At 40.7% G+C, this 18,827-nt stretch overlaps 1 protein-coding gene across 1 annotated transcript in view; it reads left to right on the forward strand.

Moving 5' to 3' along the window:
- The window catches only part of MGAT5 (alpha-1,6-mannosylglycoprotein 6-beta-N-acetylglucosaminyltransferase), a gene marked incomplete in the record, with an annotated part of 1,206,452 nt that extends 1,187,848 nt beyond the window's left edge, over window positions 1-18,604 (forward strand). Inside the window, 1 exon segment of the mRNA XM_044074935.1 lies at window positions 16,281-18,604. Coding sequence (XP_043930870.1) covers window positions 16,281-16,479 — 199 coding nt within the window.
- Window positions 18,605-18,827: the final 223 nt, after the last annotated feature.

An 18,827-nucleotide genomic window follows, 5' to 3' on the forward strand; every position in this document is an offset into this window, starting at 1 on the left:
TGTTAAGCCATCTTCAGCTTCAAAGACAAAGACTAAAGCAGCTCTAAAGACAAAGAAACAAATACAGTATTCTCCTACTCCGACTTCATGCCTAAAAAAAAACAGATGCTCAAAATGGCCGAAGACCTAATTACTTTGATCAGGGGTTCCCATCCCCCTCCTGATGAGGCCTAGGCAAGAGACAGAGTATGATTCTTCTGATCAGGTTTCTATTTCCTCTGATTCCTCTTCTGAACAGGATTATTCCATGCTTCCCTATGAGGACTCTGATGCTGAAGAATCCATTCCTTCAGCCTCTCCTCCTGAGGATTATTCTTTTGGGGAAACCCTGCATACCATGAAGGAGCATTTCCACTGGGGGAGCCAAGATTATTCTGAATCTAAGAAAAGGCTCAGAGACTTTCTGCTACTTCCTCAGCACTGACCCCTTGCTATTCCACCTATTCTAGACATTGTAGATGATGTATTTTCAGAGTACGGCCTGTCCCCTGACTCTTTACCCCCTGCACCTGCTAAGCCAGACAGATACTACAGGGTCCCGGATTCTCATAAATTCCTATATAAAAACTCTGCTGCTGACCCAGAAACTATATCTCAGGATCCCAAAGGGATCAAAGCTTCCACTGCAAAAAACCCTATCCCCTCTGAATAGGGATTCTAGGGCTCTAGACAGGTGGGGGAAAAAAAAGTTTACACTTCTGCTACCTTGGCTGTCGGGGCTTTAAGTTGTCAGTTTCATATGCTTAAATATCAGCAATATTTAATGTCACTGCTTAAACAGAAATTGTTAACAAATACTGAATGTTCAGAGAACAAGGAAATGCAGGATTTATTGCATGCAGCTGAACAAGTGGGAAAGCATACTTTGCAATGTGGTTATGATTCACTGGAGGCCTCTTGCAGTTACAGGTTCTGTTGTTAGAAGGCATGCTTGGTTAAAGGAACAGAATCTGCCTGATCATGTTAAAGCAAAATTATTAGATGCTCTATTACAGCATGATACTTTGGTACTAAAGCAGAAGAGGTGTTGAAAAAAAATAGAGGATAAAGCAAAATCCATGCAGACAGTTAAGGATTTCTTACAGGTACAGCCACCCAGATTTAGCAGGAACTGGCCTTCTAAAAATTGGTCCTTTCCAGTGTCAGACAGACCACAAAGAGGCAGATAAGGCATTCCAGAGGCAGATCTCAGCCCCAAGGCTAATACAGGCCTAAACAATGGGGTGCTCCTACCTCCAAAAGCGGAGAAGACAAATCACAACCTTACAGGAAACAGTCCCAATGACTTTCCTCTACTAGATCCAAGCACTTTTCTTTTGGCAGCCCACTTAGGGGGAAAACTAGCACTTTCTTCATCAAATTGGCAAATGGTTACCCAAGACAAATGAGTCTTGAACATAGTGTCCTAAGGCTACAGGTTCCATTTTCACACCCTGCCAAGGTCCAAAGGTATGCCAGACCTGCCACACAATCAATGGGCAGAGGCACAAAAACAAATTACATCCCTCCTGGACATGAGGGCCATTCAACAAGTACCACAACAAGAGCAGGGGCAGGGATTTTACTCCAGACTTTTCCTAGTGCCCAGAAAGGACAAAACCTGGAGACCAATACTGGACCTGTCTATACTAAATTCAAAATGTTGACTCTACAACATATTTTAACTTTTGACAGTCTTATCTTTGAGATTGTCTCTAACATTTTTTTTCTTCTTCCCTCCACCATGTTATCACATCTTGAATTTTTTTTTGTATCTAACTGCTGAATGTTGCTTACCTTGTAATTTTATTATTAACCAACTATTTTCTGAAAAGTTGTTCTGCTTTTTTTGTTTCCATTAATTCATACATAAGTCCACCTTTGTACTTATTGTATTTTGCTTAATATTTTTTTATTGTTAATGATTGTTTACTTCTTGTAATTGGAGCTTTTCTCCCCGGGCCTCTACTGAAAACGGATATTTGTCCAGCTAGACTAGCCCGGTCAACAAATGTAAAATAAAATAAAATAATAATAAAATAAATACAGCAGCTACTGCCCATGCTGGGCAAGAAGGCTTGGCTTGTAACTTTGGACCTAAAAGAGGCATACCTGCATGTCCCAATCAGACAGTCTTGCAGAAGATGCCTCAGATTCATAGCTGGCTCAATGCACTACCAATTCTCTGCACTGCCCTTTGGCTTATCTGCTGTGCCCAGAGTCTTCACAAAATGCCTGGCACCAGTAATTGCGTTTTGCAGACAAAGAGGAATTCAAATATATCCCTACTTGGACGACTGCCTAATTCAAGCAGAGAACAAAGATATTCTTCTAAAGCATCTGGCATTTGTAAAAAGATAACTAATTGGCCTAGGGTACACAGTAAACGAAAAGAAATCAAAACTAATGCCCTCTCAAGAGATAATATTCCTGGGAGCAAGCTTAAATACAACTGCCCAGATGGCTTATCTCACGCCAGACAAACAAAAACAACTGACTTCTTACTTCAAAAAATTGGCAGCAAAGACCCACTTATCTGCAAGGAAAATCCTGCAGGCCTTGGGTTTCGTGGCATCCTGCATTCTACTAATTCCATATGCCAGACTGCATATGAGGAAACTACAGTGGTATCTAAAAAGTGTTTCGACTCAGCATTGCCACAGCCTGGAGACAGTAATTACACTCATTCCCTGCCTGCAACAGGAGTTTTCATGATGGGCAGAGGCCTGTCCCCACAACAAGGGTCTGCCATTCAGTTTACCCACAGCCAGACATACACTGACAACAAATGCATCAGGTTATGCCTGGGGGCCCATATGGCAGGAAAATGTATTCAGGGCACATGGCCTGCAAACCAGATGCATCTTCACATCAATCTAAAAGAGATGCTACTTGTTCAAAATTCCCTGACAGCTTTCAAGGATCTACTTCATCCAGGACAACTACTGATAAAGACAGACAATCCTATGGTCATGTGGTACATAAACAAGCAGGGAGGTACACATTCCTACCCCCTCTGCAGACAAGCAATGACCTTATGGGAGACAGCATTGACTTATCAAGTTCACCTGCAAGCACAATTCCTGCCAGGAAAAACAAATACTCTGGCAGACGAACTAAGCAGAAACCTCATGGATCCCCACTAATGGAAACTGGATCCACAAGTCTTCAGCATGATAACAAGGAAATGGGGATGCCCAGACATAGATCTATTTGCCTCCCCTCACAACTGCCAATTGCAGAGATTTTGCACAAGGATTTATCACAAGCAAACATGGAGAAGTGGACGCCCTATCCTTTAGCTGGAAAAATCTAACAGTATATGCCTTTCCTCCACTGCCTCTCCTTCCCAGGGTACTCCTAAAGGTCAGACAAGAGAAGCCAAAAATGATACTGATTGCACCAGACTGGCCACGCCAGCACTGGTACCCAATCCTAAAGAGCTTGTCTCAAGGTCCAGCATGGATATTGCCTGAAACTTCTCACTTGCTGACCCAACAAAACAATTGGATTCTGCACAGCCAACTCAGGACCTTAAATCTGGCAGCATGGCGGATAATGTAGCCATTCAGAACACTCCTTTTTCAAAAGCTGTTATGGATGTTATCTTGGAGACCAGGAGGCCCAGTATCAGAAAATCTTATGCAGAAAAATGGAAGAGATTCTGTGCTTGGAACCAGGAACAAGGCATTGACACGTGTGTACCAAATATCCCTCAGATTTTACAATACATAACTCAGATGCTGAACAAAGGCCTTTCTTTCTCATCAATTAAGATTCATGCCTCTGCCATTTCAGCCCATTACAATACAGAACCACCTATCTTTTCACATCCTGTAATAAGGCAGTACCTCAGAGGGGCCAAAAACATTAGGCCTCCAAGGAGAGCACCAATTCCAGCATGGGACCTCAATTATGTTTTGGAAAAACTCACACTGCCTCCTTTCGAGCCAGCCTCAACAGCGGATATAAAATTCTTATCCTGGAAAACAGCTCTGCTGCTAGCAATAACCTCTGCAAGACGAGTCTCGGAGTTGCAAGCACTCATGGCTGTGGAACCTTTTATCATTTTTCATCCAGACAGGGTTTCTCTGAGGAGAAACCCAACATTTATGCCTAAGGTGGTGTCCAAGTGTGGCCCTCAACCAAACCATTCACTTGCCTACCTTTTATCCAAATCCACAGAACAAGGGTGAGAAAATTATGCATTCTTTGGACATTCATAGGCAATTATGCTTCTACTTGGACAGAACTAAAGCTTTCAGAAAGACAGAGCAACTTTTAGTGTCATATGCTGCATGATCGATCACAAGGAAAGGCTATCTCAAAACAGATATTTCTAAATGGATAGGCCATTGCATCCATTTCTGCTATATTCAGCATGGCAAATCAGTGCCTAAGGGAATTAGGCCTCATTCTACCAGAGCAGCAGCCACTTCAGCAGCCTTCCTTAGAGGAGTACCAACCAAAGACATCTTAGAGGCTGCAACTTGGAGTTCAGTGCACACTTTCACAAAGCACTACCACTTACCTCTTTACTCTAAATCCAGAGCAGGCTTTGCCACTGCAGTTCTGCAGGGCCTCATAGCCTCTCTTAATCCTTTTTAGCCCAGCCACCCATCCTCAGCTTTGGGATTCAACCCAAGAGTAATGACTGCAACAGTGAAACACGATGAACATGGTACAGTTGTGTACCTACCATAAATGTAGATGTTCGAGTGTATTCACTGTAGCAATCCAGGTTACCCACCCACCATCTCCCTTTTCTTTGCTGGGACTTATCTGTACTTCTCTATCCTGTACAACCTATGTGGTGTATTTGCTTGTAGATGAAGGAAATGTTATTTTTGTGCATGCATATTTATATTTTTTCAGCCTAACAATTTGGGGGCACCTGACATCTGGGGCAAGAAAAACTGGAGAAAATGGCATTGGCTGCATCTTTTATATACCTCTGGTGCACTGACATCAGGGAAGAGGCAACAGCAACCGACGCCGGACCTAGACTTTGGAATTCTGGCCGACTGAGGGTAGCCTGCCAGCAGGATAACCCAAGAGTAATGACTGCAACAGTGAATACACTCAAAACATCTACATTTATGGTAGGTACGCAACTGTACTTTACTACCACCTGAAGATAAGCTTGCCATTTGTGTTTCCCCTTCACCACTTAATGCAGATGCACTGTGGCAGCAGGAGCTCAGCCATCTTGGAACTCCTGTTAGGTGTCACCCATGTGACGGGCCAGAGCTACTTCAGTCCTTCCCCAGGGATGTATGAGATGACAAGTTACTGCTCACTCCCATTCTCCAAGGTCATCTCCTACAGATGATCAGAATAGCTTCCACTGTGCAGAAGTAAAGATGAATGCACTGCAAAGCCTCAGCTGGAACCCTTTCATATGCTGATCATCTTTGAATGCACCTTGGACATCTCCTTCCTTTCAGCAGGATTATTCCACTGCAGAATTCTGTACCCCAGATTCTTCACCCATTCAGTCATAATAAGTCTTTGTTTCAGAACACACTCGTAAAACAGCAAAAATTTACTATATTCCTTTATTCAAGGCTCCTCATGATGTCCTTCCATTGATCTGCAAAGGTACAGTGGTCTCAGCTAACAGGTCTTGTGTTTCATTAGATAAACATTTCCAGTAATGCAAACTTCGCTTGCAAGTTTAGCTTCTTGTTCAACACTCTCTCTGAGCAGTATGCCACTGTCCTAGGATTAGGTGGGCATTGTCAAGGTCTGGCAGCTTGAGGTGCTTGGTCATAGATGGATAAGTCTGTACATTTCAGTTCTGGAGATGATGGTGGTCCTCTGTATTCTTCAGTGCATTCCAGGACCCTTTACCCAGGCTGCATTTGTCATCCATGTTGAGAGTGTTTAAATGATTTGGTACATACATAAGCACGGAGGAGTTCACTCCTCTACCATGCGTTGAAGTGATGGGGATGTGAGAATGACTATGCCAGCCGAATGATTTCTGATAGCACTTTTCTGGGGAGGTCAGTTCTTTTGATGCTTTACAAGTGGCCACTCAGTCTTTCAGTAATGTTGAATCTCTTCCCTCACTGAGCGAAACCTTACTGCAACTAAAACCAAATATAGCAACTTATTTTCAGTGTTTCCTCAGGAGGAGAGTGTTCCAAAAATAGATAAGTTTAGCCAGAAATTACACCCCCCCCCCCCCCCGAGTCCTTCAGAATAAGGAGAAATGTGGAAGACTCTTAAGTTCCTTGAGAAAGACATGCAGAAGTCAAATGTCATTCTCTTAACCCTGTTTTGGCCCCAGCAAGAGTAGTTCTAAACACATGGTCATTCTAATTCCCATATTAACCATATTCAGCATGGTTTAAATGGTCATTCATGTTCAGAGGTCTAATACTAGACAAATGTACAGAAGTAAAGGGGCACATTTTTCTTTTTGGGGTTCTTCCAAAGTATTAGATCCCTTTACAGCTGTAGTTGCTATTTTGGAGTACTTTTCTCAGATTCTTGACATGGGACTAAACTATTCTGTTAAGGATCACCTTGCTGTCATTTTTGGCTTCCATCAAGGTTCCACCTCTCTGTCTTTAGCTTCTTTGAAGGTTTGCAAAGCTTCCTTAAAGTACTTTCCTGATTCAACTGCTAGTCAATGATCTTGTCCCTGCATGGGAGCTATATTTTATTTTATAGAGGTTAACCCTCCCTTCTGAACCACTGACCAAAGCTGATATGAAATACCCTTCCAGAGCAATGTTCTGGTGACATGACTGCCACTAGAAGAATTTCTGAACTGCAAGTGTCACGGGCACTATTTAGTCTTTCATGACAGTGTCTGTGCAGACTTATCTTTCTTTCATACCTAAGGTAACCACTGAAATGAATATTAATCAGGCCAGTCACTGCCCTGTTTTCTTCCATAATTATACTGAGAGAGGTGAAGATCTGTGGCTCTGTATAATTGCCCTCAGACAGCTCAGATTTTACATGGTCAGAATGTCTGCAAAAGCAAAGACAATCATTGGTTTAAATTTAAAAAAGATGCCGTAAATGTTACTGAAGTTACTTTGTCTAAATGGCTGAGTGCATCAAATTTTTCTGTGAGAATTAAGATAAGCCACTGGCTTCAGTACCTGTAGCACACGAAAACAAAGCATTGGCTCACCTGTCAGGTTTTTTTCTGAAATGCATCTTTAGATGTTTGTGCAGCTGCTATGGGGGCTTCATTGAGTAGTTATTTAGTCTATTTGTCCTTTTGTTGACTGTTTTAGTCCCACTAGGCAGTTGGCCTGTTTTCAGAGTAGGCCCAAAGTTGTTTATGTACAGACTTGGGAACATATTGCTGGGGCACTGAAGTTGTTCTATTTTTTTTTTTTTTTTTTTAGTAAGTGATGTAGGATCCTTTTCATTCATCTGGGCTACCACCAGTTCAGGCAGATGTGGCTTCAGTTTAACACATCATCAGAAGGATAGCATACTCAGGAGTGCAGCATCTCCTAATGTTGCATTCTTGAATCCAATCACCTAGAGTGGGAATAGAACCCATCGCCTTCTGATCATCCAGCACCAAAGGCAAATGTGCTACCTGTTGAGCCACTACTGAGACCCTATAAGTGTGATCTCTAGCTTTTGACCTCCCCTTGTCGCCATAGTGATCAGAGGTATATCCCCATGATGCATCTCCTAGAAATATGAGCTAGGGACTCTGTCCTGTTGCTTGAGGATGATGGACCTCCTTATTACTAGATATGAAAGTGATGCACTTGTCACAGCAGTAGATGGAAGATAAAGTTCATCCTTTTTGACATGTCTACTGTCCATCCCGCAGCCTCATGCTAGATATTGTCTTAATGAACAGCAGTAATGGCACTTTTTATTCTAGACTACTTTTGAGCTGAATGACTGAGCTTAACAGACGATGTTATTTGGCAGAGAATAATGAGTACAAGGGTGGGGCTGCAGACTGGGCAATGTTAGATGTCATGCTGACTAAAAGCATGTGATTTTAGTCATTTTGGCTGAAAAGAATACATCTGCTTTTCTGGATTTGTCATTATAGTAAGTGCACAACTTTCACCTGCATCCATTTTTCATTTGACAACATTACTAAAAAAACTGGTGTCACCTGGTACTTTGTAGAAGTCTCTTGAGTATAGGAGCCCTGTTTAAAGTTTAAAAATAGCCATCACTTCGGAACTATGAAACTAGGGGAGCAAAAGCAACCATTATGTTTATGAGAACATTAATAGTGTTCAAATGCAAAACGTGAGTATCAGGCAAATCACTCACAGTTTGTACAAGTTAAAGTAATTGAGTATCTTTTGTCAAAATTATTTCCACAGGCTTATTTCTTGATCCACAAAAAGCTTTATTCCGACAAAGAAAACATTGGATTGATTAATCAAAGTTCCTACATTCACTACTACTTCTTTCGGCTTTTCCCGGTTAGGGGTCGCCACAGCGGATCACCTGTCCGCTCATGATTGGCAGTGGAAAGTTCCTACATTCACACTGTGCCATATTTATAAAACTGTCTTATATTTGCAGACTATTTTTTTTCCATTTATCGAGTCATTAAGTGTTCAGAAGCTCCTGTTCAGTCTGGGGTTTTAAATAAGCTTACAAAGCTCTTCTTTCATTCCTTCTCACAGAAAAAAAAAATCCTAGGTTGGCTGCTACATTCTGCCTGGGGAAGAGCTTTCATCCTCAAAAACAGTAGAGATGTGCTAAAACAGCTGCCTGCATTTCAAATCAGTCTGGTATCTGCAAAGGAATTTCTTGGGATTTTTCAGGTACATGGCTTCTGTGATTCTCATGGACTTCACAGGTTTAAAATTTAGTGGTACCTCAGGTCTTGTAGCCTAGGCTGTAGCATTTCTGCTCATTTTGATGTTTCAGGCTTCATACATTTTATATGAGGTAAACATTGTAACAGACAAGCTGAACAGGACCAGAAACTGGAAGGCAGATGTTTTCTCATTCCCAATACATGGGAGTATTCCTCTGTGCTTTCCCACTGATTTCCAGGGTTCTTCTGAAGATCCAGAAGGACTCCCCAGAGATTGTGGTGGTGACTTCCTTTTGATCCAAGCAATAGTGGTTCTCCCCTCTTTTGAAACTTGTCAGGCTTACCCAGATTAAGGCCATTTCTGTGGATATATTTTTAAACGAGAAGAAATCACTCTTACAGAATGTGTACACCAAGGAATTGCCACTGTGTTGCACCTGTTTTACTCAGATATTCTGTCAGAACTATTTTAAAGCTTTTTGTTTTAAGTGCATTATTTTACTTTATTCTGTAAACAGTTTGTTCGACAGCTAGTAAGCATGTAGTAGTGCGGGCTGGAAGGTATAATGTACGGTTTCATCTACAGTTTGTTACAGTTCTGTTGGATTTTCTGTAAGTGCATTATTTTGTTCTTTAGCTAAGACAGTTTGTTAAACCAGGTACTAGGCCTCAGCAGTAGTACACAGCCTTCATGAGAGTGAGGTTGTATGCTACAGGTTTGTTGTGTCTGGTTTTGTCTGGCTTGCTACTGTTCTGATTTGCTGATTGGGATTGCTTTCTCCTACCTTTTATTCTGTAAGTCTATATATCACTTGGTCTTGGGTTTGCTGTTGGACATTGGGGCTTGCTTGGATTAAGACTGCTTCTGTGGGTACATTTTTATTTTAAACAAGAAGAAAGCACTGTTCCGAGTATCTCTACATCAGAAAAATAAGCAACTGCATTGTACTTGTTTTATTCTAATATTTTGTCAGGATTGTTTTTAAACCATTCTGTTCAGGTACATTATTGTGTTCTTCATCTTAAACAGCTTGCTTAGCAAGCTGGCATGCCTGTAGCACTGTGGACTACAAGGTTTTATGTCTGATTTCATTTCTGACTTGTTACAGTTCTCGTTTTTTTTTCCCTGTAAGTGCATTATTTTGTTATTTAGATAAAAGTTTGTTAGACTGCCTTCCTTCTTTTGAATATGGCCATACACAATTCTGAGTCTGATCCTAAAACTCCCACATACATTACAAATAAGGTCCTAAGCACCACAGTAAACCATTATCAATTACCTCAGATGAAATAGCTAGACCTGTATATGCTGAGGCTGTTGGAAGTAACCTCTTTAAACTGCAGAGGCTTTCTTAATGTAATTCAAGAAACAAGTACCTTAGGAACCTTATAAACACACATCACAGGCAGCAGCTCCCACAAAACATACAAGCTCAGTCCAAAAGCCCGTAAGTCAAACCACCACACACAATATCCTTGTCAGTTGTGCATCATGTGCCAAGATTCACCACATCACACAAGCACTCGAGTCCCTGCCCAAGTACACATATGACATAAAAGTCACATAATCATTGCAAATGGGGGTTTAACTGGCTTGAGAAGTACCTCTCTGGACTGTATGAAGAAAGAAATAATGAAGGTCTTGAAATGTGTGGTTGATGCAGGTGTTAACCGAGCCTTAGTTAATTGAGGTAGAACACTGATCACAATAGACCATTTACAGGCATGGCCTGGGTGAGGAAATTCAGAAAACATAAAACAGAACAAAATCACAAAGATAGTAATCACAGAAGGTAAATAATGACATAGAAAAAAATATGGAAATATTAGTAACAGAGTAGAAAAACAAATGTGAATTAATTGTAATAGAGAGAGAGAGGTAACAGTTGAGAACAGGCCAAGTAAAAGTGATGCAGGTGAAGAGAGAATTTGTCCAATGGAAAAGCACTTCCAGTCAGATTTTTGATGTAGTGTCATTTAACTTGAGCTCTTAATGTGGAGAAAGAGGAGACTTCTTGTAGGTGAGGGGAAGGATTGCCCGAGTTTTGATGGAAAAATAGAGAAGGAGATGTTAGTACAGTGCAGTTTGGTTTGTGGTGCCTGGAGTTAACTGGGAGAGGTTCCAGAGGTTGTAGGTGGTGGTTTTATTATGCAGTTTGGCTACAAGAGGTAAGAAGACACCTAAGTGAAGTAGTGTGAAAGAAATCTTTCAAGACAAAAATTTGTTCTTGTATATTATGTTTCATTTTTCAAATGCTTTTTAGTAAACACAAATTTGACATCTGTGACTTTAAGGTTGTATAATAAATTGAGAATCACTTAGCCTATTTGATATATAAATGCTGCTGCGGCTGTGGCATTTTTCTGATTAAGTCTGTTCCATGTTCTGGACAAAAAGCTAATCGTGAATTTGTGATCTTAAAATAAAATTATTCATGGTGTTCCTTAAGCAATTGTTGCGTGGCTTCCTTTCTGGCGTTGGTGTCTGCATCTAACAGGTGCAACTTTATGTTTTTGTTTATTTTTCCTTATCTAGACAACCTATTGCTTAAGGTGCCTTCTCCCACTCGTTTGTTGTAGGATCTGCAGTTCAACATCTCTCTTCTTCAAAGTTTGGGGTTTGCAACCAACTTTCAGCAGTCCATCTTGATTACGTTGTTGCTGTGTTTTTGTCATCTTGATTACATCTCTGGATCATGCATATCTGAGTTGTGGGATTCAGATGGTGCCAGTGTTGGCCCCTCTTCCGCTTCCAAACGTGTTGTTGTTGACGGCCTTTTTTCACTCTTCCCCTGTCTGCCATGCCAACCAGGGAGTTTCTCCTGGCCCTGGGATTCAGTGTTCTATTCTATTTCTGATACTTCCTCTTGACAGACTGCATATGAGGAAGCTGCAGTGGTACCTCAAGTCAGTTTGGCTGCAGCATAGTTACCCTCCAACTTTTAGGGTACCTCTCCTTCCCTGTTTCATGAAGGAATTTGAGTGGTGGATTCAACAGATCACTCTCAACCCAGGCCAGCCCTTTCAGCCTCCACTCCCTTCTCAAGAGCTGTTCACTGATGCTTCAGGCATGGGGTAGAGGGCATCTCTTGGTCACCTGAAAGTTCAAGGTCTCTGGCCACTCCATCAGACCATATCAACAACAAAAAGTGAGAGCTCTGATTCTGGCCCTTCAGGCTTTCCACTCCATTTTCTCTCTGGATTCCTTGAAGTTGTACACAGACAATACTACAGTGATGTGGTATGTCAACAAGCAGGGGGATACAAAATCTTACCTTCTCTGCAGGATGCTGCTTCAGGCTTGAGAGGTGGCTCTCACTTATCAGTTAACTCTTCAGGCAGTATACATTCCTTCAGAGCACAGTCTTGTGGCAGACTGTCTGAGCAGGTCCAAAAGATAGGCTCATGAATGGATGCTTCACAGAGACGTGTTTCTGGTCATTGTCTAATGGTGGGATATTCCTCGGGTAGATCTTTTTGCCTCCCCTCTGAACAGGCAGTTTCCTCTCTTCTGTTACAGAGTGCCATGCCATCTGGCCTAGAAAACGTATGCCTTATCCTTTCTGTAGAAGGGAAGGTTTCCTTGTTCTTTCCCACCTCTTCCTCTACTTGCAAGAGTCCTGCAGAAAATTCAAATGGACTCCCCAAAAATCTTACTAGTGATTCCCTTTTGGCCATGACTGCACTGGTTCCCCCTCTTAATGCATATGGTCAGGGGCAGTCATAAGTTTACCTCACCATTTGGATCTCCTCACACAGGATAAGGGGTCTCTCACCCCTCCCCACTTGTCCACTCTGCAACTGACATTGTGGGTGATAGGGTTTTGATCCTTTTTTGGAACCTCTTTTCTGAGGATGTGCTCGGAGATTTTGCAGTAGGTAAGGAAGCCCTCAACCAGAAAATCTTGCAGTACCAAATGGAAGAGATTTTTGGTCTGGTGCCATGCTCATAACTAGGATCTATTTTCAGTGGGGTTCCCTTTAGCCCTTTATTTGTTTCTCCAGTCTGACTTGGCCTATTCTTCTGTGAAGGCCCATTTGTCAGCCATTTCTGCTTGTCAGGCTTTGACTCCTCCTTTGACTACTTTTTTTGAGGTCAAACAATTCCTTAAAGGCGTCCTGCATATTAGGCCTCCAAGAAAACCTATTCTTGCTCCTTTGGACCTTAATTTTGTTTTGGAAAAAATGACTTGATTTCCTTTTCAGCCTGCTTATTCTGCGTCCTTGCAGCATTGTACCTGGAAGACTGTTTTGTTGTTGGCTGTTACTTCTCCTCAGAGGATTTCTGAGCTCCAGGCTTTTATGGCCTTTCCTCCTTCTTTGTTTTTTTTCACAGGGACAGGGTGTCCCTTCATACTAATCCTTCTTTTATGCCCAGGGTGGTAAATGAGGTGTCCTTAAATCAGTTGGTACAACTCCCTTCTTTTTTCCCTTTTCCAAAGTTTGCTGCTGAGATGGGCCTCCATACATTGGACTTGCACAGACAGCTCAGGTTTATTTGGATAAAACTAGAACCAATTAGTAAGTCTGTTCAGCTTTTTGTTTCCTTTCATCACAGGGCTTTCAGTTTGGCTGTTTCTAAGCAAACCATCTCCTCCTGGCTATCGGAGGCAATATCTTTTTGTTCATTTCATGGCAAGTCTCTGCTTCTGTTAAAGCTCATTCTACTTGTGGTGCCTCTTCTAGTGCCTTTTCCAAGGGGTTAGACACCAATTCCATCCTTGAAGCTGCTTCAGTGCATAACTTTACTAAGCATTATAAGTTGGATATGGTTTCTAGGGTCAGAACATGTTTTGCTGAACCCATTCTGTTTTTTGAGCTTTTTTATTCTCCCTTCCTTCAGGAATAGTGCAACAGTGATATAGAAGGACATAGTACAGTTTTCTAAAATCTTACCATAACAGTAGATGTCTTCTCTTCACTGTTGCAGTATTCACTCCCTCCCTCCAACCCCCCTCCCTTCTTTATTCTACATTTTTCTTCTGGATGTGCATGGACTCCTTTGTCCTATGACAATTTCTGTTGAAATGCAACAGGTACTGAAGGAGGCTAAAAAACACTGCTACTAGTAAATCATATACGTGTAAGTGGAAAAAAATTTTTAGACGGTGTCACTCCAAGAACCGTTTAAGGGCCAGTTGCTTTGGTTCTTATAGTTATTGTCCTCTGGTTTTTCTTACTCCTGTATCAAGGTTATTTAGTCAGCCTGATATATTTGCTTGTCATTGGATCCCACCTTTCTGCTTGTATAAGTCCAGCAGTTTTTGACAGGGGTATTATATAACCATCTACATAGAAAACAGGTGGCTGCTCTGAGATGTTTTTGTGCTTGAAAAGCTCACACTTTCATTTGAACCATGTCATCAGGATGATTTGAGGTTCTTCATCCTTCTTTTTCATCTAAAGTGGTTTGAGTTCATCTCAACCCAGTCTGTTAATCTTCTTGTGTTCTCTCCAGAACCTAAAAACAAGGGAGAAAGGATTCTTCATTTTCCCGATTTCTACATGCAGCTCAAATACTATTAATACAGAAATAAATCCATTAGGAAAGCCAGTCAGCTGCTTGACCTTTTTTCTTACCTTCACAGGAGATAACTAGTGTCAAAGCAGACAATTTCAAGGTAGTTATCTTGTGCTGTTTTTTTATGCTGTACACCAAAGCTTTATACAAACACCTTTATAACTGCATTGACTCAGCCGTACCTGATAGGACCAAAACAAGCTCCTCAAGGAAGAGCAAACCTGTCTGGTGTACAACTGTCATTAACAGGCTTTACAGTAAGAGGAAGAAATTGCTGTCTAAGAGTAAGAAGAGAGCAAGCCCTCCTAAACTGGAAACACTCCCGCCTCAACTTAAACAAGCAAGTAAGACTTCTTGTAAAGTCCTCCAAAGAAAACTACAAGTCCAAATTAGTTTCCTCAACAAAGGATAACCACAAGGCATTTGATAGTTACATTCATAACCTAAACAGAAAGGCCCAGATTTGTGCAGAGCTGGTAGTTAATGATACCACATATACTGAGCCTGTGGACATAGCTTGCCTGTTGGCCAACAGGTTGAATGAAAACTTCACTGCCCTGTCTCCACCACACGTACCCCGTGACATCCCTGCAACCTGTCCCCTACCTTGTATCTCTAAAAAGCAGATTGTAAATGCCCTCTCTAAGGCCAAAAACACAACATCTATGGGACCTGATAACATCCCAGGCTGTGTCCTACATGGGCTCCAACATGAATTAGCAATACCATTGGGTGCTCTTTTCAATCATAGTCTAAGCACTGGCTTCTAACCAGCTGAATGGAAAACAGCCATGGTTATTCCCTTGCACAAAGGTGGTGCTTCCACTGACCCTGGGAACTATAAACCTATTAGCCTGACTAGCCTTATCTGCAAAGCCATGGAGCGAATCATCATGGACCTTAACAAAGATATAGGTAATCTCCAAACACTTGACCCTACTCAGTTTGGATTTGTCAAAGGGAGATCATGGTTGTTAAACATGGCAGACTTCTTCAAGACAGTCACCAAGGCCTTGGACAAGGGAAAATCTGTGCATACAGCCTACCTGGAATTAGCCAAGGCATTTGACACTATCCTCCACTCAGGCATCATTGACAAACTCACCCAACTAGGCATCAACCCACGCTTCCTACAGCCGTCAGACATCCCACATACCTTGCAGTGGCTAAAGCTTTTGTATACTGGCCAGATGTTTGGGTCGGTGGGCGGATGCTAACCCAAAGGGTTGAGAGAAAAACATCTATGGTTATGGTAAGATTTTACACAACTATTCTTTTTTCTTTTGTCTTAATGTATTCCTTGGCCTTGTATACTGTGGGAGCCGAGTCACGAGCATGCTTACATGAGCCACTTGGATATACATGAGGTTTGCTGCTTATTATTCTTCCATATGGACCTATCAACAGTCCCCATTTTGTAGGGATGTCCCTAATGTTTCTCAGCATTTTGTTTCATTCCTCCTAAAACTGGAAATCATTTTGAGAATTTCTAAGATAATAGTGGCAAAATTTAAATTGTTTCCCTAATTTAGGGTCTTTTCCTTAGTTGTTTTTTACTTTGTTCAAAATTCTATTGGTAAATGTTGAGAGCTCTGCAAACCATGCTATTCATCACTGAGAGCTAGTGTTGCAAACCCTGTCAGTAAAAGGAGAAACACAGGTTAAGAAAGATTTTGTGGGATAAACCTGTACAATTATAGTTGTTTTGTCATGGTACCACATAAGTCTATATTTAATATTGTGCTGTTTTCTTGTTTTAAGTTTGTCCCTTTGGGTTCTTAGCTACACTCACCTGACAACAGTGATAAAGACTAAGGTGACCTGACGTTATTACACACGTGTCATTTTTTATTTCCTGGTGCTGTTTGATATTACCTTAGAGATTTCTGCCTTGTAATGTTGATTTTTAGTTGTAAGACATACATTGACAGCGTTAATTGCAATAGATTGAAAGGAAAGTTGTTTATTTGTATACAGATAACAGTATTATTGTTTTTATTTTAGGTATGGAATTGAATGCCAGACCGTTGATTCAGCAAGTGATATTGTGGTTCCCACTTTTGACGAAAGCAGAAAACATTGCACTTTTCAGGAGGACTTGCTATTGTTCAGTTGTGCAGGTTCTAGCTCAGACCGGAAACGAATTTGCCCGTGTCGAGACTATATGAAAGGGCAAGTAGCTCTCTGTGAAGGGTGCCTATAGCAGCTGTGTATTTGAACAGACTGCAAAATTGGGCACACTAAAGCAGGTAACATTAGGTCTTTGTGATGATCCCTGCACAAAATCTCCTGCACTTTTTAACGTGGGCGTTGGGGATAGAGATGCATCAAGATGGACTTCATGCGAGAGAAGAGCTTCGTATAAGAGTTTTAACTGGAGGTAACAGCTTGGAATTCTAAAAGTGGTTTGATGTTAACCCTTGATTAAAATTACCAAAGGATCTGAAAGAGTGTACCTTGCTATGTGACTTCAGATTTCCTGCATGAAATTGGTCCAGTTGATTTATTGTAATGGGTTGAATTTCATCTCTGGTGCATGGTAATACTACCCCAAGTTTTTTTCAGATCATTTTTATCTGGCAATTGTTTTGTTCCAGAAGAAAGATTAACATGTTGCTTTGAATCATGAATGTCTCATATCTGCTCAAGAGCATTACAGGTAAACCAAGTTTAATCTGTAAAGAAGGCAAGGACTTGCGAAGCAAATGACTGAGCAGCTACTTCAGTTTATCATGAAGTTAAGATTATCATGCCTGTAATGGAAACGTTCTCAAAGCAGAAACGTGTTTTACAGCTTTTGTCAGTAAATTTCATGGTCTTTCAGACTTTTATGGAAACTGCCACATCAAGGGGCCACTGTCTTTAGGGACTGCTGAACTGTTTTCATAACTGTCATGTTTTTAAATCTGATGTTTTGCTAAGAAAAATTGTGCTAAAGTTTAAATTCAGAGTGGACCTGCAGTCCAAGAATTAATATCTTATGGAACATTAAGTACGCCACCTTTTTAACTGTAGTCATCATCTGTCTCCACTACCGTTGTTCTGAATCTTTGCAGAAAAAAAGACTATAGTGATATAGTAGGGGTCCACTTACAACAAGCACCAGTGGAGCTCCAGATGCGGCATGCTGTACTTCCAGGGGGAACAGAATGTTATATTTTTAAGTTTACAATTTGCCTAATTTTTCTCTTATAATTGAGGATACGAGATCAGTCCAACATACATTATTCTCTAAGTATCACTAGAAAACAGCAAGTTTTCATGTATTGAATGTGTGGTTATAACATCCATATAGCACTGGAGTTAGATGAAGGAAAACTGAGAAGTTTGTCAGCCCTGAATGGCAGTAAAGAAATACTTTTATGTTGATAGTTGTGTGGGCTGTTTTAATTGTTGCAGCCAGAAGATTCTAGCTGTAGAAAACAAGGTAAAAAGAGCAAAACAGCTGCTGATTTATCCTGAATCTCTTATGTTGCACTTTTAAGACCAGTGGCAAATCTACAGGCTGTATAGAATTTGTTTATTGGTGGGTATTTATTGATTCCATGTAAAATTTGCACAAAATGTGAAACAAAATCAGTTATTTCTAGTCTCATAGCTGCTGTTTGTACTTAAAACTGCAGTGAAATTATATGATAATTTGAGTAAAAATCAATTGAAATACATATAAAATGGGCATATGGTCAGTTTGTAATATGACTGCAAACAGGATCATGCAGTAGATAGCAGTAGCTTTGCAAACGTTCCATTTTTGAGAAGTTCACTTTTATCACATTGTACGCTTCTGCGTCTGTCATTGATTAATGTAATAGCACAGATGTGAGGTAATCATTGCCTTTAATGGTGTTTAGAGTTGTGCTAGAATATTGATAACTTTGCTCTCTATTTTAAAATGTATTTGTAAGATAAAGCTGTCCCCTTTTAAAGTAACATATGTTGTCCAATACACTGCTATCTTACCCCTTTGTTCTTGAGATCATAATTGCACAATATAGACCCAAGAAGGAGCAATTCTGCTTGAAATTAAAGTTGACCTACCTGTAAGAAGGTGTGATGATTTAGCCATTCTTCATTCACTTACAAAATTACTATGTCTGCTTATGTCTTTATTTGAAATACAACTAGACTCTTGGCATGTTTCTTAAATTCTGGACCAGTTTGCAAAGGAACAGATTTCCACATAAGGAACTGTCAGTACAGTAAAGTTCACTATGCATGTACTTTATTTCTAGGATTTGTTATTTTCTGTCCATTTTAGATATTGTATGAATTCAGCAGTTTTAGGCATTTGGTATGCATACAAGTAAATATGTACAAATATTTTTTCACTGAAGTTTTTTTTTTTTTTGTTATATTGTTTAAGAAGAACATTAGTCTGTATGACAAAATCTGCACAGTAGATGTGTTTAAACAGATAGTGATGTTCATACAGAGCTTTAAAACATTATACCCATGTTCAAGCCTTGTATGAGCTTGTAAAAAGTGATGCATGCCAAGAAGCTCAAAGAAGTAACTTCACAAAATGTGTCAGAGTCAAATTTTGTATTTTAA

This window comes from Protopterus annectens, chromosome 6.part0, assembly GCF_019279795.1.
Source record: "Protopterus annectens isolate FY-2018-M chromosome 6.part0, PAN1.0, whole genome shotgun sequence".
Lineage (NCBI taxonomy): Eukaryota > Metazoa > Chordata > Ceratodontiformes > Protopteridae > Protopterus > Protopterus annectens.